General features: G+C 42.1%; 1 protein-coding gene across 1 annotated transcript in view; it reads right to left on the reverse strand.

Moving 5' to 3' along the window:
- DUPD1 (dual specificity phosphatase and pro isomerase domain containing 1) overlaps positions 1-22,441 on the reverse strand; it is a 23,969-nt gene extending 1,528 nt beyond the window's left edge. The window contains exons 1-3 of the mRNA XM_010567798.1: positions 22,313-22,441; positions 13,395-13,608; positions 3,887-4,107 (exon numbers count right to left, since the gene is read on the reverse strand). Coding sequence (XP_010566100.1) covers positions 3,887-4,107; positions 13,395-13,570 — 397 coding nt within the window. The 5' untranslated portion in view covers positions 13,571-13,608; positions 22,313-22,441. The remainder of the gene's footprint in view (positions 1-3,886; positions 4,108-13,394; positions 13,609-22,312) is intronic.
- Positions 22,442-24,297: the final 1,856 nt, after the last annotated feature.

A 24,297-nucleotide genomic window follows, 5' to 3' on the forward strand; every position in this document is an offset into this window, starting at 1 on the left:
GGGGGGGGGGGCAATAATAGTTTATCTCTGTCAGTTCTGCCCAGTGGGAGGTGTTGGGTGCGAAGCCATGACTCCTGCCGATTAACTCCTTTGCTTCCAGGCGCAAGAGGATGTCTTGGCACAAGTAGCATTGCTGTGTAATGGACGCATCAAGAACTGCCAACACTAGAGGATTAATGGTTACAGTCTGCATCCTAATCCTAGCAGATAGTCTTAGAGGCATCTTGGCAAAATTCCAGTCTCTCTGATAACTAAAAGTGCCTCTTCCTCTCCTGGAAAATGATAATCCCTTCTATTATTACTGCAAATATTTGAAACGGATGAAAACTCTCATTTGTTCAGCCCTTCATGCTTCTCTTTAGAGCTTCCTACCTTGTAAATGGGTTGCTGTTGAGGTGATAAAATACATGATAGGAAAAGGAAGGCTTTACTTTGTGTGGGTGGCAAATGCAAGGGGATATGGGAGAAAATGAATGGTTTTATACTGTTTTAACAAAGGCAAGAAATGGCCGTACAATTTTCTGAAATGCCCCCTGATTGTAGGAAAATGAAGTCTGTCCTTTCCTGTATGTGAATATTCAACATCTGACTGCCTGTTACAGCAAAACGCTGGCACTATTCTGCAGAGCCATGTCCCTTCTGTACTATTTTATAGCCTCTTCTGATGTAAGGACCAATCTGAACCTTCTTTGCCAAGAGGGAGTCTGCTCTTGCAGTCTTTGATTCTGACCACTTAACATCCTCCAAGGTGTGGCTGAATAAAAAAATACCAGTGCACAGAGCCAGAGGTTTGCTGAGTGGTGACAGGTCCCTGAACTATTTTGGTCACTTGACTTGGGCTTGTGTTTCTTGAAAATCTGTCTAGATGCAGCATTCCCTTTCCAGAGTCAGATGGAGTGATGAATGTTAAGGTGTCTTTGGTCAAATGCCTTGGGTCCTTGTATCTGTCTCATGTTTCTTCTCACGTTACTTTTTTTAGCTCTGTCTTTAGTGTATTTTTTTTCCCGTGACATCTTCACGTGAAGAGAAAGTGCTATTCCCCTCTACTTTACATTCTGAGGAACTAAGACACCAAGGGAATGAGTACTAAATCTGTAGCATAGTGGGGAACTTAAAAACCTCTTAAAATAATTTCTTCCTTTCAGGTTAATCAGGCCTTGCTGGTATAAATTTTAAGCTGTTCTATGGTCCAAATTGCATGTTTGGGGAAATCTTTATGCACAGCTGAATGTTAGCATGCATAATTGTGAACAGTTCGAGTTTGCCTCTAAAACTTACTCTTACAACTGAGCTACTTTCACTGTTCTTACATCCATCTGCCCATGCTTACACTCTGCAAATACTGCTCTGATCAAGGAGTTTCTTCACCATCACAAAGATTTTGAGGGTTAAGTCAGAATTACTGCATTAGGACTGTGTTTTGACAGCATCCAAATTGCCAAGCTTTCTGGACTGTTGCAGAGCGTCGTCTTCATTTGCATGACAACTTGTTTCAACAACACGGACTATTGAGCATCTTCCCAGCAAAAAGCATTGTATGAAGACATCTATTCAATGAATTTGATCACTGGGCTGGCTGAAGGTCACACCCCAAACAATGTGATACAGCCGAAGTACATTCTGGTCACAAAAGTTGAAACTTTTTTTTCTTTTTCCCTTTTTCCCCTCTGTTCGCGTTTGCTCAGTTCTAATGCAAAGTGGCAAATGAGTGTAATTGCGTTACTGATCAGAAGTATTTAGCACTATATACTGAAGTCCCGTGTTATTACCACTGGAGATAGGCACTTGGTGACTTACTATAAAATCCTGTTTCGGAATCTGGATGCTATTTGTCAGTCAGGAAGATGCATGCAAATAGTCCTTTCATTAGGCACATGAAATACAGAGCACCTTTCTCCACTAGATGTGCATTCACAAATAATGCATTCATGTTGTTGGAGGAGAGCACTAGTTACTTGCCTCTAGTATTTTCTCCTTTAAGTGTAACAGCCTCTTTAGTCTAGCTTCTGCAGTTATTCTGTTCTGTAAATGTGTATTGGAAAGCTATTGTCATGCATTCAAGCTCAATGTCTTAGTGGGCCATGCATATGTGCATTTATGCCTATCTGTGGCTGGGATTGGAGATGTATGTTTAGTGTACTTTTCCCTTATGACAAAGTGAAGAGCTTGCTCTTTTTCTTCATGAGTGTTACAGTAATTCTTTATTGGTCTCCATCAGAAAAGATCCTAGCTATCTTGTTTAAAAACCATGTGAATGTGGCAGGCAGTGCACAGCTACAGAAATGATTGCAGTAGTATCTACTTAAGTGCAGATTTGTTTTGTAGAAGTTCATCCAGTCACTCTTTGATTTGGTCTTGTGTTTCAGTGCTGGACTGATGCTTGATGCTGTCTCAGAGTTTCCTGGACTTTGATGTGGTTTTGAAACAAAAAGGTTAATACTCCCCTCTCCCCCCATCCCATCTTTCCCTGCCTCAATATTTATTGGGATGCAAGGTTTTTATCTAGCCTTTGCTGCTTCCCTTGTGCTTGTTTCTTTACCTCAGTGCAGCAGACAAAGGTCTTACAGGAACAGGAGGGTGGTGGGAGTGAGGAAGTCTGCATTTCTTATTTCAAGTACTCCAGTCTGATACTGATCTCTGGCCTCCAGCCATGGCTAGACACAGGTGCATGTTAGTTATCCACTCCTTCCCAAAGGCAGTGCTTCAGACATAATTTTTTGAAATGCTGGGTACCTTTCTCCACAAGCAAGTAAGCTCCTGAAGCAGTTTCTCCTGCTATTAGGACTTTGATTTTTAAAACTGAACTGCTTTCAAGACTCTCTCCTGAACAAAGGAAGGGATTGTTGTTGTAGGGTGTACTTGCTGAGAGGGTAAAATTGTAAAGACCTGGCTGGCTACTGGGGGCAAGCGAGGTAGTAGCTGGCTACAGCTGAGCTAAACAGCCAAGAACAGAAGCTGACACGAGGCTAGAAACTTGATATGTGACCCTCTGATATTAAGGTCTTTGTAGGTCAGCAGGAAAGTCTTCAGTTTCTCAGCTGGTTTCTGGTAAAATATCCTATAGAGATTTAAAAAAACAAAAAAAATCCCAAACAAACAACAAAAAAAACATGTAAGGGGAAGGAGTAGGAGTAATACTGAAAGCCAGTGTGAGGCCTAGGCTGTAGCATTTCACATCAGTGTAAAGGTTTCTGATAGAACACTGCTGGGGGTCAGCAAATAATGAATTGTGGTAATCAAGCTGAGAAATTACAAAGGTTTTAATGAGATGTTTCTAGGTCTCTGCTGGCAGAGTTGTTTTGGTCCCCTGCTGCTTAGAAGATGGCAGAAAGATAAATGTTATAGCTCTGGGTAGATCTGATGGCCTGGTAGGAAGGTGGTTTGTATATTTGTAGAGTGAATCTAATGCTGCAGAGCATGAAGCTGTGGAGTGACAGCCTGGAATCTCTGCAGAGCACATGTGTTCCACTACTGTGCAACCAGTATTCATTAAATCTTTTTGGATAGGGACTAATTTGAGGAAAAGACAGCTAATACATGGAACCTGTGCAATGTCCAATTGTCTTTGATTGTGTTTATGATAAGAGTCAAAACAACAACAAAAAACCTCTGTCAGACAGGAGACCTTAATGCAAGCTGTGATGTGGGCTTTTATGAAAGTGCTTGGTAAGGGGCTCTTGGGCTGGTACTAGCTTTGCAGTGAGAAGGGTCCTAGTTACATCACTATCTTCTCTTAAACTAGTTCCGTGCTACTAGTTTTATATTCTCTGTTAAACTGTATTGGACTTGTTTCATTCCCACAAGGTTGAATGCCATGGAACTATGCTTATAATCGGACAGAGTAAATAACTGTACTGTTTTTAACCATTTTCAGCACCCTCCTTACTTCTTTCATCCTGAAGTGCATTATCAATGAACTTAGAAGCTGAGTAGAAGAACTGGCTGAGCTTGAAAGTGGGGAGATCATCTGCTTCTACTCCATGATACTCCACAGTCATGTCATGGTAATATTCTGGTCCTGTGTCCACATTCCGCTGACCATGGGCTGCATTGAGGATGTGGGTGAAGCCTGCCTTCTCAAGGCTGTAGCGATCTAACGCAGTTTTCCTGTTTAAAACAAGAGCTGTCATGTAAGTGAAGAAGTTTCTTACCCAGCAAGCCAGAAAAAAAAAAAACCATCTCTGATTTGGTATGTTCAAAATGTTAATGAAATTGATAATGCTGCAAAAATGCATCATTTACCATTGTAAAGATCTTAAGATACTGTCATTCAGAGTGAATGATCCTTCTGGAGTTCATAACTATCTCTCCCAGGTCCTTAGAGCACCTTAAAAATGAATTTATTTTCCTGGCGCCTTTGTAATGTAGGCAATCCTGGCTTCTATCCGTCTTGTACAAGAAGAAACTTGAGATACAGAAAGAAATAGAATTAATTATTTGAAGTCATAAAAGCAAATCAGTGGCAGAACTTGAAATAGGAGCCATGAATGCTGCTTTCCCCTTCTGTCCCATCAATTGATATTGCAGAACTAATAAAAGAGTCAGTGATATGCAAGTAGTAAAATCATCTGGGATTCAGAAAGAAGCTCTTCATCCCTAAAAGAAGTTACTGAGTTTTTTCTCCATTTCTACTTTAAAAAATAAAAATAATTTAAAAACTCACCCTTCTGTAGTCACAAGTCCCTATCAGGTTTCCTTTTACTGTCATGTTTGGTTAACCAGAGGTCTAAAGCAAAAAGAACTAGATATGGAAATTGGATATTAGCCTTCAGTGAAAGCTGAAAGTCATATATTTAGCCCAGTATTCTAATTTATTCTTGTCCTCTCTTCCCTTGCTCAAGGGAAGACAGGTAGGAGAGGAAATCCTAGATTTTTGTATACCCAATAGGCACTCTTAAGTGCTCACCAGCAGCCTGAAATTCTGCAGTTTGTGGACAGGTATGTAAAAACTTTTCTGTTCTGTTATTTTATTTTGGAAAGCTTTGTTCTGGAAAAGCTGTCAAGTTCCATTAGTGCCTAGGAAGACTACTGAGCTTTTTACATAAAATTGCATAGGCTTTATTCTGTTAATATATTTTCATGTAACTACTGCTCCCATAAATGAGTTAAAGCTGTTTCACATCATGTACTTTCCAACCAAAAGTACCTCTCTCCATGAATGTTTCCTGAACATTTCAATGTGTAAATACAGCTGCTGTCACACAGGACATTGTGGTGGGCTACCTGTTGTTTCATAATTCTAGTGGTGACAGGTCAGAACAGCTTGAAGTTGACTCCACCTTGCAGGCCTCTGTCAAAGTCAAAATCCCCCTTTGAGCAGTCAAGAACCTAGTGATTAGAGCATTTAACTGGGATATGGATACTTAAGGTCTTACCTCTGCTCGCTCTTCTTTAAATTAAGCTCATGATAATTGGCTGTTCTGAGGAGATATTCCTCCCTGCAGAAAGTCCTTTCTGGACAGGAATGATAACGTCTTGACTCTACTGGTATTTTTGCCATGAAATAATGTCCTAAGTCCCCTATGCGATGGTATAAAAAAGTAAATAAAAACTCCCCTAGTGTGGTGATGCCTGCCTAAGCTCAGTAGACTCTGGAGGACAGAGAAGCAGCAGCATCTTGCTGCTAGAGCTGTGACTTGCCACCTTCATCTCAGGTTAAAAAATGCTCACTTGTTCCGTTTGTATTCTTGTTGCAGTGATTGACCTAGACAGACTTTTCTTTTTCTCCCTCCTTTTAGGAGATATGTGCCTTAGGATTCTCTTCAGGCTCATATGGTCTAATTGCTTTGCCAGCAAAGGCACTTTGTTCGGGGCTATAAGGATGGCCAGCACTTAAAAAACAGATTAAATGTCCTGGCCGAAGAGTAAAGGTGCAGTGAATAACTAATTCTCTTTGGTTTTATGTGCTTGAGATTCTGCTTCCAAATTAAGCCTTATTTTGTTTTGCCTCCCTGATGCTGGGATAGAGAAAATATGTTTTCCATTCACCAGACTTGGCCCAAAGCATGTATCCAACAAACCATGAAAGACTGATGGTTTCAGGTCAGAGATCTGTGCTCAGCTGGAACCCCTGCAAGTGGAGGCCTACATTGTGAATAGTAAGTAGGACTGCAGTGTAGTTAGGGTCAGTGGAAAAACAAAGTTTTTCATAGACTGTAGATACTACCAAACTTTGGTTTCTGCAAGCACTGCTCAGGCTGATAAATAGCATTTGAATCAAATGATCAAGTTGTTCTGAACAAGGACAATGTAAAACAATAGGATCGACCTTGAATGCTGTTGCAAAAAGCCCATTGTAAATGCTCAGATGTAACTAGATCATCTTCTGCAATTTTTTTTTTTAAGTAAATTACAGGTTTGCCAAGGAAATACTTCGGGGGTTATCTACTCCACTGTTAATGGCACTGAAGAATTTATACTCTGTTTTCCTCAGTGCTTGGGATAGGCTGATTTTAAAATGTCATCTGCTTTTTAATTGTGCCTGATACATAAACTGATGCAGCAATATCCTTTCAGACTGAATGTAAACTTATCCAATATAATCTTTTTCTTTATAATATGGATGCACATTTTCTTCTTTCTACTGATGTTGCTCATCTTCAAAACTTCCAGAAAATTAATGCTTAGTGTCGAGCACTCAAATCTGGTAGAATCTCCACATTTTCACTGGAATAGATACTCAAACTGTGTTGTGTATACATGTTGTACAACCTGTTAGTTGAACCAAGAACTAAAATATTTGCCCTGGCTAAACAGGGCAGGGTCAGTGTAGGTCCTGTGGGTATATTTCTTGTGCATCTGCAGGCTGACCTACTGTGTGTAATTTGTGAAGAAGATGTCGGATACCTTTCTTCCAGCAGATACCCTGGACAATATTATCTGTAGAAAGCTTTTCCTAAGGTTTCTAATACATCATGTTGTGTAGAGATCATTTTTCAGTACAAAATAGAGTTCACAGGACTGCAAGAGGTGCCTGCCTTGGGCTTTAGAATCTGCATCTTCTGAAGAAAGCTGAAGTGACACTCTTTTCCAAGAGCAAGAGTGCTTGGTTTCAAACTTGATATGGAGATTGGGAAGCACTTACACTCTTTTTCCTTTCTCTCCATCCCCTCAGTCTTGCTACTTGATAATTAGTTTTCATAAGAGAGATCTCTACTGTTCTTTCAAAAATTTTGCTCTTTTTTTTTTTCTTGTAAAACCTTTCCCCAAAAGCTAGGCAAACAGCCCAGCTGGACCACCACTCGTCATACTGACCTGGGTTTGCCTGCTTTTTCACTCCTATCAGCTGTCTTTTTATCTTGCCCATTGACCATAAATGCTATTGGGCAGGGACAGCCTGTGCTGAGACTCTTGACACTGCTATAATATAAGCAGTTAAACTTGGGGTCATGCTGTGTCTGCAGCATGTTGATTGCCAGTTAACAGAGAGCAAGAAACAGGCTGTTAAGCCCTCATAGAGGGGGACCTATATGCCTGTAAATGGAAATGTTACTGTGCCCCTTGACGTGTTTGCTTGGACTGGCTTTAGTCATCAGTGAACTCCAGCTTTTTGTGAAGGACTTGGCTTGCTTTCCAACCTCAGCTGAATCTGTAGTGTGGATGCTGTTGTGGAAGCATCCCTCATTATCTCTTTACTTTAATCAGAGCCTAATTTTTTGTGTGTTTTATCATACATGATACTCCTGGTTACATCCCAAGGAGGGGGGAATGCTTTTGGTCTTCCTTGCAGTTTTTACCATGCCTGAGGTGTCAGTATTTTAGATGAAAGGAAGGAAAAAAATCAAGCATAAAGAATCTGCAAATATCCGATTGGTTGAGGTGACTAATAGCATGGGATCATTCAGGGGTACATGAATCATATACCTTATTGGAGGATTTATAACTCTATTTCTAATTCACTTTCAGCTAGAAATGGCACAGGTTTTTTTTGCTTGCAGTTGGCTCACTACCAGGTTTAAATCAAGCTAAGAATATTTATCAATTGCAATTAATATTTCCATTGTTGTGATTATGGTTGAATTTTAAGTAGCCATTGTAAAGAGGAGTTTGCTGCAAATGCCAGTGTAGGTGAAGCCATGAAGCGTTTGACTACTCTTGCATTTTGTATACCTCCAGCATCTGTGCTATTAGCACTTGATTTCCTTTTACATGGTGCAAGTGTGGTCTCCAGTGTCTGCCTTGAATGTGTTCTTACGCAGAGAAGGTGAAGTGTGGCACTGGGAGATAACAGTGAAAATTCCAGTATAATTGAGTTTAATAAGAGATGAACTGGGCAGATTGGTCCTATGTAAAAACTCATCAGCTCTTCAGTTCAGAGCACATAAACATATGCTAAAAGTTAAGCATACCCAGAAGTCCTTCTTTCTATAGCAAAGCATATTAAGCAAAAGCTCAGTGCTTTGCTGAATCAGACCCTGCATTTACTGTAGGACAGATGGACTCATAAATATGTTTTTAAAGTTCTGAGACAAGGGGGAGTACTTTGATATGAGAATGCCACCTAAACAGTGAAAACTGGAGATAAAAACACTTTCATATAGGGATATATTGATAATAACAGACTATTGCCAAGAGGGAGAACTGACCCAAACAAAACCATCATCCATGTTCAGATGGTTCCCAAAAGACTGTTTATACCTCTTGAGTTGTGCAAGGGCAAGTAGAGGGCTTGTCCAAGACTTTAACTGTGCCTGCTGTCAGTTTTAAGGCTAAGATTCATAGGACTAAAAGCAAGTGCTGCAGCAAACTCTGCCTTCTTCTGGAAGCAACAATGTCAGTAGTTGTAATGTGAAAGAAAATCCTTCCTTTCAAGTTGCTGTCTCCAGGGTACCAAATCCTTTCCCTCTTCAAAAATACTGTCATAACAAGCTTTAGTCCCAGCTGCTTTCATCAAGAAGATGCCCAAACCAGTGGAGTTGGACGAGAGGGAAAAACAACTTGCAGGCACTGCATTCTGCACCTACATCAAGTATTAAGTATCTTAAAAGCAGCTAACAAAGGGAAGAGAAGGTGGCTCATGATGAAAACCCAAGTGCATCTAAAGGAAAGGAAGTAATCCTGCAAAATGCCTCATGAGGGTGTGGGCAGAGCAGCTCCCTTCACAGGTAAGTGAGCACCTTCTAGTGGGTACTCGTCAACCAGACAACTGGTATGCTTGCAAGCTCTAAGTAGAGCCAAGTTTCTTAAGCTTCATCCGAATCAATGTAGTCTTAAAGCCACCGATTGATGTGACCCAGATCAACAAAACACCAGGAAATCTGAGGCAACATGTTACTAGAAGAGGAATTGTCTCTCTCAAACTTTTCCAATTTCTTAAACGCTGAAGGAAAGCTTGATGCAGGATGATAATTTACCAGATGGTCAATGTCAGAAAGAAGCTTCCTGAATATAGGCAATACTGACACTTTCTTAAGAAAATTTGGCAGTTCTCCCTCCCGAGGAGAGATGCTGAGAATTTCCAATAATACTGACCCAATTTCCTTTGGTAACTCCACTGAGTTACCAAAGCACTGAGGGAATCTAGAGATAGTGTAGCATAGTATCCCCTTTTCCTTCTGAGGTGTTGCTCCATTTCTGTGGATACCTCCTGTTCAGTGTGAATTAGAAGAATTTTTAGTTACCACGGAAAATACTGAACAGGATCTTCATAATATGTGGTAGAAAAAGATTTAGTAGTCCATTTTCCTCTAGCCTAAAACAGTGGATGTTGGTTTTGTAAGTGATACAACCTAGATACAGAAAATACCTCTCTGCTTTCTATACAGCAAAGGCATCAAACACTTGTGATGCAGTCATTCAGTTCCTGGTTTTGACTTCAGTCACTCAGCAAGTGTTAGAAATTGCCTATAGACAGAGATGTTGTTGTGTGGGGAAGTGTTACTTGCCTTGGAAACCGTTGCTGCTTTAAGAGGTTTATGGTCCAGTGTTACAGATCCGATTTTCTGGATTGTTAAACTGCTGTTACAATTGGCAGATTCTTATACTAACAGAGTTGAAACTATGTCCTCAAGAATGTTGTTATAATCTAAACCTGCATACATTCCTATTTTTGTATGATAAATACTGGTGTTGATCCTAGGAGTTCATAATGCTAACTATTTGCTACCCTGAGTGAGTCCCATCTGTTTTCTTCTACAACAGTATAAATTGTCTTTCTACTTAGTAACTTGGAAAAAGCCATACTGTATTGTTTTTTCTGGACAAAGGGAAGAGGAGAGAATGAGTTTTAGTTAAGCATATATTTAAAGTTTAGTTATATATTTTAATTATCATACACTCCAATCTGTAGGTTTGAGTTACTCGTGTCTTGTTGAACCTTACCTGTGTTAGTTCTCAAGACCATAAGCCCTGGGGCTCTTCTGGGACAAGCACAGACCATAGCTTTCCTGAAGTGCAACCTCAGTTTAGCTGCATATCCAGAAAATTATTTTTCATATTTAACCTGTAAGGAATTAGACTCCAGAAGACTTCTTTTCTTCTGGGAGTAGTTTGAGAACACAGAAAGACCTGAAATTGTGATCAGGCCTTAAATCCTAATGAGAGCTAGAGGGTGGTTAAGAGGAAAACAAAATCTTGGGAGGCTTTTGTCTTCAGCTAAAATACTCTTGAAATTCAGAAATGTGGAACCATGAACATAATCTTGGGTAATAAGGCAATCACTGAAGAGCCACAAGAAGAAACTACAAGCTGCATCACTGGCAAGACTTTTTCCATGTGATTGTAGTGAACCAAGCAGGCTTGGGGTCAGCCAGTAAAACTGCCCATGCAAGTAACCTGGTGACCAGTGAAAGAATGGATCAAGACAAAGCTGCTTTCTATCCCTTTAGAAGGCTTCTGGATGTGGGTAGGATACATGCAAGCACTAATCCTGGTAGCAGATTAATCAAAATCTTGGCAAAGCATGTTTTATTCCTATCATTGGGCTGTCTCCTGCAAGTTTTTGTGTCTGGTCTTTAAAAGTCCTTGGAACTTGCTAGAGGAAAATTTCAATTGGAGCTGAACACAGCATGTTATATTTTGAGGCTTTGATTATTCTGGGCCTGACAGGCTCATGGAGATTTCATTGCCTCTGGGCAACATCTGCAGTGAAGCCTTGTAACAAAAGGATTGAGTGGCCTCACAGGGCTCCTTGATAGCCTGTATTGCATTAGAAGGAAGATGTGGTTACGTAGTCAGGGTGATTAATTAGCATTTCCATAAGCAGTCACAAGTCCTGTTAACCTTGTAAATGCAGGAGGCAGGAATGAAGCACAGATGTGAAAGCTCTGAAGATAAACTCTGCATGTGTGTGTTCACTTGATTTTGTTGATGAGCTCCACTAAATTCTTTCAAGAACAACCTTAATTTAGCATGGCTAAGGATGCAAATATACCCAACATCTGTTCACGTCTCCATGGCAGCTCTTTGGCGACCAGTGCTACAGCAAGATCTTAAAATAAAACAATACAAAAAACCCTGCCACACTGAAGGGGGAAGCTGTTGGTCAGAAGTAAGATGTGGAGCTGACTGAGGAAAGATACAGAGGTCCCTGGACTTTGCCTGCAGACCAGTTCTCATCTCAGATTTTCTGCTACTGGATGTCAAGTTTGCCCTTATCTGGCTGATAATAATCGTTCTCTTTCAGGGAGCCCCACTTTTTGGTGAAGTTTTGTGTCTGTTCACCCCACATCTGCTCCTCACTTCTTTCTCCTCCATTTGCTTTTTCATTCTTTTGTCCCAGTCACGTGGCGGACTTGTTTCCCCTTGGAACACCGTTGCTTTTCCTCCTGACTTAAGACTGGTCCTCTGCAGAAATACACTGCCCAGCGTAAGTGGGTGTAGCTCTCAAGAAGCTTGGTTTTCTGTTCCTCTGGTTAGGTTGTACTAAGTGCAGGTGTGCGTTGTATTCAGTCACATCTCCTAGCATTTATTAAATTACAAGGTGTAACAAACACTGCTACAGGAATGATTACAGGAAAGAGTCATTGGCTGGTGTTCTGGGCTTAAAGACTGACTGTCCAAAGACCTGTTGTCTCGTTAGATCCCTTTGCTTAGAGGGCAGAGCTGTAGCTTCATCACAGAGATAAGAGGGAAATTCTAACAGCTTCGTTCAAAATAATTCTGCTAGTGATTCTGAACAAGGAAGAAGGAAATATATGCCAGAAAGGGCTGTTTTTTACACTGAATCTTGAGTCAGAAACATCTAACAAGAGGGGCAGGCTAGGAGGGGGAGAGGACAACTCAACTCCCTTTTCCTTTGTTCCTGAGTCATTTGGCCAGGCTCTTCCCGTGGCTTAATTTTGGGGTTTTTTTTGCTTTGTTATTTTCTGTCTCTAAAAGAGGGAGCCCAGGCTTGGTTAATTGCCTCTGGTGCCACAGAAGTAATTGGTCGATGATATTAGGAGTTTTGTAACTTTCAAGGCTGTATATCTTTCCTCCTTTATAAGCTGGCAACAGATGAATTTTAGGACCTTTTAAAAAATTATTGAGAAATTTGGAGCCAGTGGGCTGCTGCTTGTGCCTTAAAGTGATGATGTAAAATAAATGTCATGTTAGTGCAGGGTGTAGAGGAAAATGGGAAGTAGACCAGTAATGCTTAAGGGGTAAGAAAAGCTCTCTTCCTCTGCTCAGGGTTTGGGTTGGGGGATTTTCTGATGGCATGTCTCCCTGCTACAGCAGTGGTCTCTGCTTTTTGGCATAGGCTGTTTCTAGTTTAGTACTGTGCTCGGCAGACCTAAGTCTGTTTTGTGGGTTTGTTTTTTTTTCCAAATCACACTTGATCTGATCAGTGAGACACATCTCTGCAGCTTTGCCTTCCACTGGGTTCTGTTGTTTGTTTTAATCTTTTGAGCAGTTTGGAAATGCAGAGTATCCCATGTACACAAGCACAGGCTTGGAAATGCAGAAATACCACTGTGGGTTGAGCTGTCTCTTCAGTCATTTCTCAAGGATTACATTTTAGGCTTAAACCAATCTAAGCTGTGGTCCAACACATCTAGGCCATGCTCTTCTGTCAGTGTAATTGTGGAAGGACTTTCACTCAGAGATAAATGACAAATTACTCGAAATGAGCCATTTAAAAATAGATCATGACTTGCTTCAACTTCTGCAGCCTACACTGGTGCCACAACCACTCCTGTTATGCAGTCTTTAACAGTAGACCCCGCTGCACTCACCCAGCGCTTTCTTGAAGCGGCAGCGACAAACACTGTGTGCCTTGATCTGTAAGGTCATGCCAGGCTCAGATTGCTTTATTGAACTCTGGCATCTCTCAGTAGCTCATCAAATCCCATTGTCAGCACTAAATACTAATGAATGGGTAGTAGGAGGAAAGAAACACCTTTCTCTGTTCGTGAGCTGTACTTAGTAGAACTTACTCATCTCCTATGTAGAAGAGAAGTACTATGTACACTTACTCATCTCCTATGTAGAGGTTGGGCCAGACTTCATTGACATGAGTGTACTTTGCGCATCCTTTCCAGAAGAGTCGCTCCAATTCAAATGCACCTGGGGTACAGTAATCGTTGTCAGGATCTACTTTGATTGCTATGTATGCATTTTTCTTCCCAGCATTCAAATCTGCTGATGACATCTTGTCCGCGGAGTAGTGCGCTCAGTATGTGCAAGAAACTGGAATGCAACCAAAACAGAATGTTAACCTGAGGAAGCACAAAGCAAGTGACTTCTGTTCCAGTTGTGGAACACTGGGAGCAGTGCTGGCCAGATGTGATTGGGCTGGGCATGGTGTGAGATGGATGTACCTGCTCTGTGGCAGACACAGACTCGCACCTGGATTTCTGCCTCCCTTGAACTAGGCAAGGAATACTTTGTTGGATGAGCTTACCAGCAATGGGAGCAAAAACCAAATGTTTGTGATCACTGAAGTTTGGTCTCCACTGGGAGTTTGTTTCCTGGAAAATCCACTGGTAAGAATTTGGTAGGTCTAGCAGCCTGATCCAAGGGATCTAGAGCAGCTAGGGGAAGTGAGTGGGGGAAATTTAAGATGTTTCTTTATCATTAATTGTCAGTCTCCTAAAGGCTTTACCTTTATGTGATTTTCAGCAACGCAGGGAGATAAAATATGTCCATTCAGGTGAATGCTGGGTGTACCTGTTCTACTATTTCAAGATCTCAATGCAGCCTTGCACACTGAACCTCATAGGCTTTTTGCAGGAATGAGAGTTTGCCTTTTTGCAGCACCACTGACTGACAAAATATTTTTTTAGCTAGCATGGGGCTCAAGGACTTCCTTCTTTCTGGGTTCACTTTTTTTTTTAACCTAGGTGCATACATGCCAAGTGGGTAGGAAGAAGCACTGATGAACATATAGAAGGGAGCAACAGAGTAATGTTGTCCTGTAGTTAAAATCAGAGTATCATTAATGTTGCCAAAAACAACACCCTTTGCCTGGCCATGCTGTCAGAGCTGTATTGCTCAGAACTGACAACCTTGATGTCCCATGTGCTTGAGCTATCTGCTAGTATTGAATCCTTTGGTATCAGCTTTACATATCTCTTGAAGCTCCAGATTCTTTCCTGCTTGCTGTGATTTCCTCAGCTGCTGTCCTGATGGAGGCTTTCCCCTGCAGAGTTTGCCTCCTTCAGCTGTGGAGTCAAGAGTTACAGCTCAGTTAGGTGGTCTCCCTCCTCCCCCACTTCCCCAAGGCTGTGCCTTACTTAGGAGCTGGGCACTGAGCGGGAGCTCAGAAGGCAGCCTGGAGTTTTCACAACGCCAGTGAGTGAAGTTAAAGGCCAGAGACTAACTTGAGTCTCAACACTTCTCCCATCCATGCCTTCATGAAGACACTGCCTTAGGACGAGGCAGGTAACTGTAGGTTTGCAAGAATAGTCTTGTCACTTGGGCAGGTGGATTTTTTGCATCCATGCTTAACTTTCCTAATCCCCTGCAGCTGAAGTATATCTGGTAAAAGCTCAGTGAAATACATGTGATACAGAAACTCTTGCACCAGCAGCAACTGTACCAGCTGCTGGAGGTGCAGTACAGCTGTAAGAGTGCAATGCTGTGCTCCTTAGCTCAGGTGTGGCAGTGCACTGTCCTGCTAAAGAAGTCAGCTGGTATCCCCATGCATAGAGTGTTGGGTATGTTTAGTTCAAGGATTTTTCAGATTATTTTTTACTTTAATTTTTTGATTACTTGAAGAAAATTTTGCAGGAGAGTGAAGGTACAGTATGTGCATGTATTCTCAGTAAAGAAGAAGAAACAAGGGAGTGATTGACAAATGATAAAGGTGTACATGAGAGCTTTTCAGTCCAAAGTAACAGCACTGGAAATAGCACACTACCAGACAAATACTCATGTCATAGATCCAGGCACAATGTCGAAGAAGGATTATTGTGAGGGACATGGGTGTTGTAATGTCTCCTTTGCTTTTCTTCTGTGGATTTGCACATTTCTGAAGGCAAAGCACATTTTGTTCTGCAAGTTGTCAGCAGGAAAGTTAAACTGCTCGTGCAGCTGATCTTTATGCTACAGGAAATGTCTAGGAACTAGAATTTGGGGCTGGCCACATGCTTGACCTCCTGTTTACCCCTTATTTTGTTTATTTATTTCTTCTTTGCCAGTTGTCACTTAACCACCTTCCCCTCTTGTCCTCTGAAACAAGTTTCCCTTTTTTTCCCATGTTGGGAGCCTTTTGCTGCAGACTTTCTTGTCTGCTGCATCTCCCTGTTGGGTCTGTCTTGTTTCTCCTGCTGGATTCCCAGATGTCTCAGGGCAGCAGTTGCTCCTGTCTCTCATCCCCTTGAAGGGAGAAGTTGAACCTTGGAGTTCGTATGAGACTCGTAAGAAGAAGAGGTCGAGTTGGGCTTGATCTTATGAAGTGTGCACATACAGCCTGCCAAAAATCCACCTTTCTTGCAGGCAACAAATCCTGTAGTGGCTCCCACAAATTTTTTGTGTTGGCCACTGGTGACATTTGTGTCCTTTTTATTACAAAAATCTGGCTAATGCGTTCATGCAGCTGTTGTAGAGCACTCCTGAAAGCAGGATGACCATTTTCCACTGACATCCCATGTACCCATAGGGTTTGTTTCCTCAGTTTGGGCTCTTTTGTGCCTGTCATGTTCTGTTTCTCTGGAAAATTTGAAAAAGCCAAATGATTCCTGTTTTCCTACTCCAAAGCTAGGCAAAATTGTGGAGTCAGTTTTTGTTTGGCATGCATACACCTTTATTCAAAAATTGGCTTGCTTTCACTGGCAGGGGGATCTATTTTTCAGCCAAGCTTCCTAAAACATGATGATGATGTTTAGCTAAGTGGTCCTCTGCTGAGATTTGTAAAGGGCTCTGAGAATTCCAGCTTCTAGCAAATTTACCTTGGGCTCAGCCTTGCGTGCCTCTGAGTAGCACCAAGTCCCATCTCTGTGCCCCCAGTAGCCATTCCACAGGAGAGCCTTTTTCCTTCCCATGCCAGAATTATGCTAATTCTACATCCAGACTCAACAGCGTAGGTAGTATTAGACTGTCAGAGCTACAACTCTAATACAGTCTGACTTTGGGAGTGAATAGGCTGTTATCTAGAACTTGGTAAGAACTGCTATTTGTCTAGTAAGGAATTAGGGTAACTGAGAGCCTGTTGCCTTGATGCTGAAGGACTAAGTGTGCTTTTATTCATGGGTCCATAAAATGGGAGGGGAGGAAACGAAGGGAAGAAGAGAAAGCAGTGTAATCAGTAATCATGCTTGGTGGCCACAGCACATTGATTTGTTAAATGAATAGTCCTGCTCATAGACTGCAGACCTCAAAACAGGGCAATTACATCTGTAAATGATCGTTTGTGGTCCTGCAACACCGTCTCAGTTTGAAGCTTGGTTAGCACTCTGAAAGTTAGACCATTGCTGAGAAATACTCTTTTCTGTCTGTCCTGGGAAGCCATATGCTCCCCGACTTTCAAGTAAGCTGTGTTCTTTTATGCCTTGCCAATGTTATCTGCTGCAGGGTTTTTAAATTGAATTAGAGCACAGGAAAGCATCAGTTGAAATTCCTCTAATAAAATATGTATTTCAGATTTGACTCTAGACTAAGTAAGAAGTAACAGAGTTTAACTAGGAGGAGGGGAAGGGGGGTAAAAGGAGCTGTTTTGCTGCTTGAGCTCTGGAATCAATTGCCATGAAACATTTGGTTGGGGGGAGAAGGACGGAAAGACTTGCGTCTGTCCAGGAATCAAAGATGGCTAACCTCATCGCTTGCTGACTGTTCTGTGTACACTGAACGGAGCTGAGGGAAGACTGTTCCTAAGCCTGCCCTCTTAGATTAAAAAGTGAAAAAGTGGATTGGATTTTTTTTTTTTTTTTTTTGTGGTGGTTCTTAATGCTGTGGTGGGTGTAAGGATGACTGTCTGTATAAGGATGACTGTCTATCACAAGCCCAGGCAGGGAAAGCTCAGATTTCTTTTGCAGACCGCTGGGGAGGGGAGACTGTCCCTTGCAGGGTGTTCACCCGGTGCAGTCAGCTGGCAGACAGATTGCAGGGTTACCCCTGCACAGGCTCATCAGAGCAGTCTCCCACCCCTTGCAGTGCTTCACTGGGGCTAAAAAGGCTTTGCCTTACAGACTAGTTAACACAGGCTGAATGCTGTACCAGTGCAGCTTTCCTGTACCAGCTTGGCAGTCGCTTCATGGCACCACACTGTGCTGGGGACACAGAACCTTGGATGTGAAAGCTCTCTGGAGTAGGGCCGGACCTCGTGCCCTTGGTTTGCATAAGGGACTCTGCAGCCTGCTTGCTCCTGGGAGTGCTGCTCCAGCCCAGGACAGCCTCTCTTACTTCGTGGGGGAGGAATGAAGAGGAGAGTCAGCTAGAGGGAACTGCCGTTGTCCCGGAGAGGCTCTCCTGGGCAGGAAGGTTTGAGCCCAGCTTCGAGGCGTAGTGAGGAGCGGAGCCCTGCATCTGGGGCCAGGAGTTCCCTTCCCGTGAGGCAGGGCAACCTGTGGCTAGTCCCGCTCTTCCCCTCTGCCCAAGCCACGGCTCCTCTCTTGCTCTGCTGTGCCTATGCTGAGGCCAGGCCGTGTGAGCTGCTGAGACCCCCTTCCCTCTCTGCGCCCACCCTGCGGTGGCTGGTGAGCAGCCGAGGGCCGGGCCGACCTCAGTGGGACTGGGCTCCGATGCCCAAGCCTGCCAGATTTCGTCCGCCAAGCCTGGCATCCTATGGGTTCTGCTTCTCAGTCCCGCCTGTGTGTGTAACGCTGAACTGCCGGCGCTCACCAGTTACGCTGTCATGGACTTAAGTGTATTATCAGAACAAGGATGATAAAAATTCAGTCATCTGCATTTTTATATCCTAATCTTTCTCTTCATAAATAAGACCAAAGTGCATGTTATCTAATGAATTTTATTTGTTAATCACTTGGATGGCTGGAATATTTTCCCCCCTTGGGTTATACGTATATAAATGAAAATATTGTTAGTGATTTCACAAAATGGTAATTCAGAATAATGGAGAGTTAATCCTCTTTTCATTAGTGAGCCACTTCAGGACATACACTGTGGCAAATTACACTGCATTTTAAGTTGTTCTCAAGTGCTGTGCGCTAGAAAAAAAAAATTAAACTATTTTTGCATTGATAGAAGTAATTGTGTGGCTAATTTGGATAAGCAGCATGCATTAGGCACAGCAAAGGAATCTCTTCTTTATGTTCACTATCCACTTGACAGCTGCCAAATGGAATTTCTTACAGAGCTTTTTAGCTTTTTTTATTTTATTTTTAACAAAACAGGGAGGGAGGAAAGCAAGTGCAAGGGAAAAAAGAAAGGAAAATCTGCCATTCTATCTGCTGTTTAATTCAGAGAGTGAACACAGTCTAGTGACTGGAGCAGTGATATGGCAGTGAAAGATTTCCTTTCTGCACCTTGTCTTGTGTCCCTTGGAGCTACTCAAATTAACCCAAAATTTCCAGGAAAGCCCTGGAATTGTGGCCCATTTTCAAATTTGTTCAACTGGAGGGATGTGCCTCCCCCACCTCAACATTTTTAAGGGGTTAGTTAATGCTTTTGGAAATGTCAGTCATGAGCTCTACAGTTTGGTAATCCCACAGATGTGGGGGGAAGAAGCTGAGGTTCATATCTAGAGGTGAACATCAGAGCTTCGGTGGTGGTGTGTATGTTTCTGATGCTGGTTTTCCAGATGTAGTGGAAGTTTCTGAGTACTTTGAGACTGAAAGCTGCAAGTCGTTATCTACATAACAAAATACTATGTTTCTTAATATTTTTGGCTCAACGTGCTGTGCAAGCCTTAGCGCTGTGTATAAAGATGCCGAACAATTTGGCAAGATTTATGCCTGGGTGTTAAGATCTAAGTCAGCTGTAGAGATTGGGGGGGGGGGGATAAAAAAAAAAAAAATGGCAGACATGCACAGGAAAGGATTGCATTTGCCTTTGTCCTTTGCAAGGAACTATGTACCCTCTCCCCTTCTTTTCTGCATCCCTCCCTGACCCAGGAGGGTTCCTCCATCACTGCTGTTGTCCCAAGCATATGTATTCTGGCTGCCAATTTGTAGCTGTGTTTCTGTGCCTCAAGCTACAGAACCCCAATAAGGTCGGAACCCAATGGTGTTGGTACAAACCTGCAACGAGAGAGGCTAAACAAATAAAAGGCAGGAAGGAAAATGGAGACAGAAGACAATTTTCCTTGCTCTTTCCTTCAGAAGGAACAACTGTAATCCTGTTAGCTGTTTTGTCCTGCCTGACATAGGGCACAGGGCTTCTGTGACTTAATGCCTGCTTCAGTCCATATTTATATAGCAGAATAGTTTAAATTCTTTACCACCCATGTTTCCTGCTCTTGGAGTTCTCCCAGCCCATATGACATCAGTCACCTGTGCTAGTGGGGCTTTTGATGCTGGCTTTATTAAACTTAATTTGGTGTGCACCAAGTGTACCAGCCTTGGTTTTGTACTCAGAGTTGTCTAAAAGTTACTTCTCCCTGAAAATACCAAGCAGTCCCAAATTCTTCTGCTTTAGCTGGGAATTGAAGGTTTTCAGCATCCAGAAAACACCTAAATACATAACCTATTTGTAAATGTGGAGGCAGTTTTTAATCTTATTCCTGTTTTGATGCTTTCAGATTTTGCTTCCTACCTCTTTCCTTGTGACAGCTCTGAAAAAAGGAGTGGAGCTGTGATACCTTAAGGTTTTTTTTATCAAGGTGCAAAGGGAGGGAAAGAAAATAACCAAAGCAGACTATCTGTCAGCTCTGGGCCTTTCATGAGAAGTCTACAGAAGTAATAACATTTCCAGTAGACATTATGCCCACACCAGTGCAGTAGGAGATAAACATGGTACCCTTGAAATTTGCCAGTGGTTTGACCCTCAAGTCTAGGGACTGAATTTTTCTACTGCCATGAACACTAAATTTGAAAGAACAATAAAATGGAAAAAAACCCCACCCTTATTAAGAAATCATTTTGTGCATGAAGTGCTTGTTATTGAGAAATTATTCCTATTTTTTTTTCTGATGTTGTATGGAGAGCTGACTTATTTGAATGTTTTTATCAGGTAGAATTCAATACCACTGAAATCAGAGGACATCTATCTTCCAGGGAGTCCAAACCTGAGACCTTCTTGGCTTCCAGCCAACTGCAAAAATAATGCTTTTATTTTTATTTACCTCTTTCAGTTTAATAACCACCTTAGATAAGACCTTCATGGAGAAACGGTGTCTGTAACAAGAGAGGGAAGTACCTGAGAGAAGTTAAGGATGGAGAATACCAGTTCTCCTACGCTTTGAAAAAAATGTGCAAAAGTCTTGAATCTAGTTTAGTAACCTTTCTCCAGGTAAGCACTCTCTCGGTGCTGAAGGCAAACAAAAATGAGATCTAATGACTGAGGGTCTTCAGAAGTAGTGAGGGAGGATCTATTGAGCAAGTTCATGAATTCTAAGAAATGCTCTGTTCTTCCATTTCCAGCCAGCATGCCAGGTACTTCAGGGTGAAAAAGTACTTGCCCTTTTTGAGTATGATGAAGCAGAGGGCTGTTTTATAAACTGGAAAGTTCTCCTTGCAGAAACCAATGCGCATGCTGTCTGGAGCGCAGTGTTTGCACTTGGGAGGAGGGTAAATGGTGCTTTGGTTTCTAAGCTTTCAATGACTCGAAGTACATGAGTTGAGCTGAGTGTCAGTTAGCTGCAGTAACAAAAGCTTGCTTTCTGGATGATTTAACTAAATGAATTTAAAATGGTGCTCCCTGATATGCCATCCCCATGACATTTTGCTCAGACTCCAAATGTTGGCAATAGCCATGAAGAGCTGTATGTTTTCCTGTGTAACCTGGCTCTTGCTGCACCCCAGGGTACTGCAATGAGGTACAGTGCTGCAAAGGTTCCTTGGGTGGTTATTTTCCCTAACACTAGACCAAAAAAATTAATTTTGTACAAATAGTTCTTGGGAGGGAGGAGGAGTAAGTCCTTCAAAAAATCTTTCTCTGAAAGAGCTCTAAAAGAATTAAGCAAAGCAGTGTACATCCAAACCCAGAAATCCCTGGGGTACCTGCATTATACTTAAGCGAAGAATAACACAATCCTGTGTTCCTTATTCCTGTTCTAGTCTTCACCAAAAACTGTCATTTACTTCAGTTCCTGTATTTTACCCCTGCATTCTTATGCTTGAAGCGTTCAGGGACTGTCAAATAGTTAATCCAATGCATTTGTCTTTAAACAGTTTAAAACCAGAAGAATCATAGCCTCTGTGCAATTATTTCCCAGACCCTCCTGCTGTGAATATTCAAAACTAACCAGCTATTTCAATGAATTTCTAAGCCACTGATGACTTTTTAAAAACTTATTTTTGCCCTCATTCTTTATTGTTGACTGAACTGGTTAATTTAAAACAGATTAAGCTGAGATTTCATTAAATATTATGAGAGTGCCCAAAGAAACTTAAAACACAGCATCATCTGAGAGAATTGTAATTCAATTGGAAACATTAGATTTGACTGGAGGGTGGAGCAATTATCGAAGAATAAGCAAAATATTCTGGGATGGATGTTACAAAAGCTTGAAAAAATGCATTTTTATTCCTAACTTTTAAATAGAAATTATCTCTAAGGTAAATACAGTCTTGGCACCTCATTCCTATTTTATAAAGTCATTTCTGTAACATGACCAATTTGTTTTTTAAAAACTTATAAAAGATACTTTCAAAACCTCTTTGACTCTGCAATAGTTTTAAGCTTTTTTTTTTTCCCTGCAACAAGTTTATGAAGTTATTGGTTACCTTAGAAAGTTTGCCAGCTCTCAGTCCTCTCCCTGGTTTACTTAAACTAGGTTATAAAAGGAAGAAAAGGAGCACAAGTACAGCAGAAAATGTATGTTGCTTAGCCTTACCTCTAGGCTTAGGTGGGTGCTCTAGGTAGCTGGGTCCTGTGAAGTGCGGCCGAACGACAAAAGAAATCTTACCAACTTTGCAACTAGAGTCTATTTTTAGAGGAGGATTTGCTGACTCTGACCTTGAGTGCTACCCACTCCAAAGGACTATCTTTACATCTGCTGGTAAAACTATTCCCTGATGTGACCTGAAACATTAAACCTGGCAATTAATTACCTAGCCTTGGTATGACTAAGATAATGTGATGCCTGCATGTCAACTATAGTTAAGCAAAACTCATCATTTTCTTGTCCCCTTGTCGAGCCCGGTGCTACATTTACTGCTGCATGTGAGTTAGGAGCATTGCATTGCTGTTTTCTGTCATGCTGTGCACAAGCGCTTTGGCACTGGCACAACAGGCAATGGGAGAGGTGGCAACCCAACAAGGTCCTCCTCTCTTGCATGGGCACTACCAGAAAGCCACCTTCCCCTACCTACTGTCTTGGTTTTCTTCAGCACTGCTGCTCTCAGTATCCATCTGACTTCTGAAATGCCTTTCTCTGCTAAGAAGGTGATGTGGTGCTCAGCTCTGGCGACATGGGCACAGCTTGCCAAAAAAGAGGCGGAGGTACACTCTCCAACCTTTGAAAAATTCCCTACTTCCTTAAAAAGGTTTCCTGAAAAGCTCCATGCCTTCCTATTGAAGAAAGTCTCAAACTTTCTGTAGTAAGCCACAGCCAGATTCATCACAGATCAAATCAGGGTTCCCCAGCATCAGAGCCACACGCACCTTTTCCACTCCAGCACTTTGTTTGCTACGAGAGTGGTGACCTTCATGGCCCACAGGGCTGTCTGATGGAGGGATCAGTACTCACATGTGAGCAACTGGTACACAATATCCTCTCCCCAAGTATTTGTTCTGCAGCAAACCATGCCTCAGTGTTGCCAACTCAGACAATTTCATTAGGAGTAATGAGAGTTCAGTGCTGCTGGAGCCGGGCTTGCAATGAAGCAGCTCCAGCTGTCATGGGAGTATTGATATTTCTAAGGAGAAATTCTTCAGATCCATTGCCTTCTGCCTGGGAGTGGGGGAAGGAGGTAAAGAGACCAGTCAGGACAAGCACATGATAGCGGGAAGTAGCCCATTGGTCTCTGCAGCTGCTTTCTTGGGCCTCCCACCTCTCCTATGGAGGTAACTGTCTTGGAAGTGTTCTCTCTCAGCAAGCCTGTGTGCGCTGCTTGCCTATCTTTGCGGCTCGCAGTGCTCCCTACTCTCACCCCAGTGCATGCAAAAAGCAGCCAGTTGTTGTTGAATACCCACTGTGGAATTTTTTCATCTCTCCCAAGAACAGAGAGAGTCTTCTGTGAATGCAAATGCCTATGCCTGACCAAAGTTTCAGGTTGCCCAAGCATTTTTCCCAAAGTATGCAAGTCCCACGGTAGATGCTGTTAATTTTTAGTGGGACACAAGTTCCTGACTGTATCAGTTATTTTTAATTTTACTTCAAATCCTTCCAACCTCCTTTGTCATCCCATCCGTTTAAAAGGTCATCCCAGAAGGACCAGGACCAGACCTGGTCATGGCCCATGGCTAGTACTGCAGTACAGATGTGAAGTAATAACAAACAGTTTCAGTTCAAGTTCTGGGCATTGGATTTGCTGCCATTTCATTCTAACAGCATCACTCTAGCCAAGTTTCTGTATTGCAGAGCAGCCAAGCTCCTCCCTGCTAATTATTCAGATAGTCGTTCTTAAAATGAGAAAGAGCTTAGATGTTAGAAACCTGCTGTGCCTTCTAAGTTACCTTTGGAAGGTTGTTGTGCAAATTAATTCTATACTGATAACAAAGAAACTTTGTGGAGAAGGAGATACAGACCCCATAAAACAGAAACTAGCAGCAGTTGTTTTATTTTTATCCCTGCAGGCGACCCAGTATGGGGGAATATGGGTAAGATGATACAGCAGACTGGCAGTGCTGGTGAGAGAGGGCTGTTCTGTAAGGTGT

Source organism: Haliaeetus leucocephalus, unplaced genomic scaffold (genome assembly GCF_000737465.1).
Source record: "Haliaeetus leucocephalus isolate CR32 unplaced genomic scaffold, Haliaeetus_leucocephalus-4.0 Scaffold229, whole genome shotgun sequence".
Lineage (NCBI taxonomy): Eukaryota > Metazoa > Chordata > Aves > Accipitriformes > Accipitridae > Haliaeetus > Haliaeetus leucocephalus.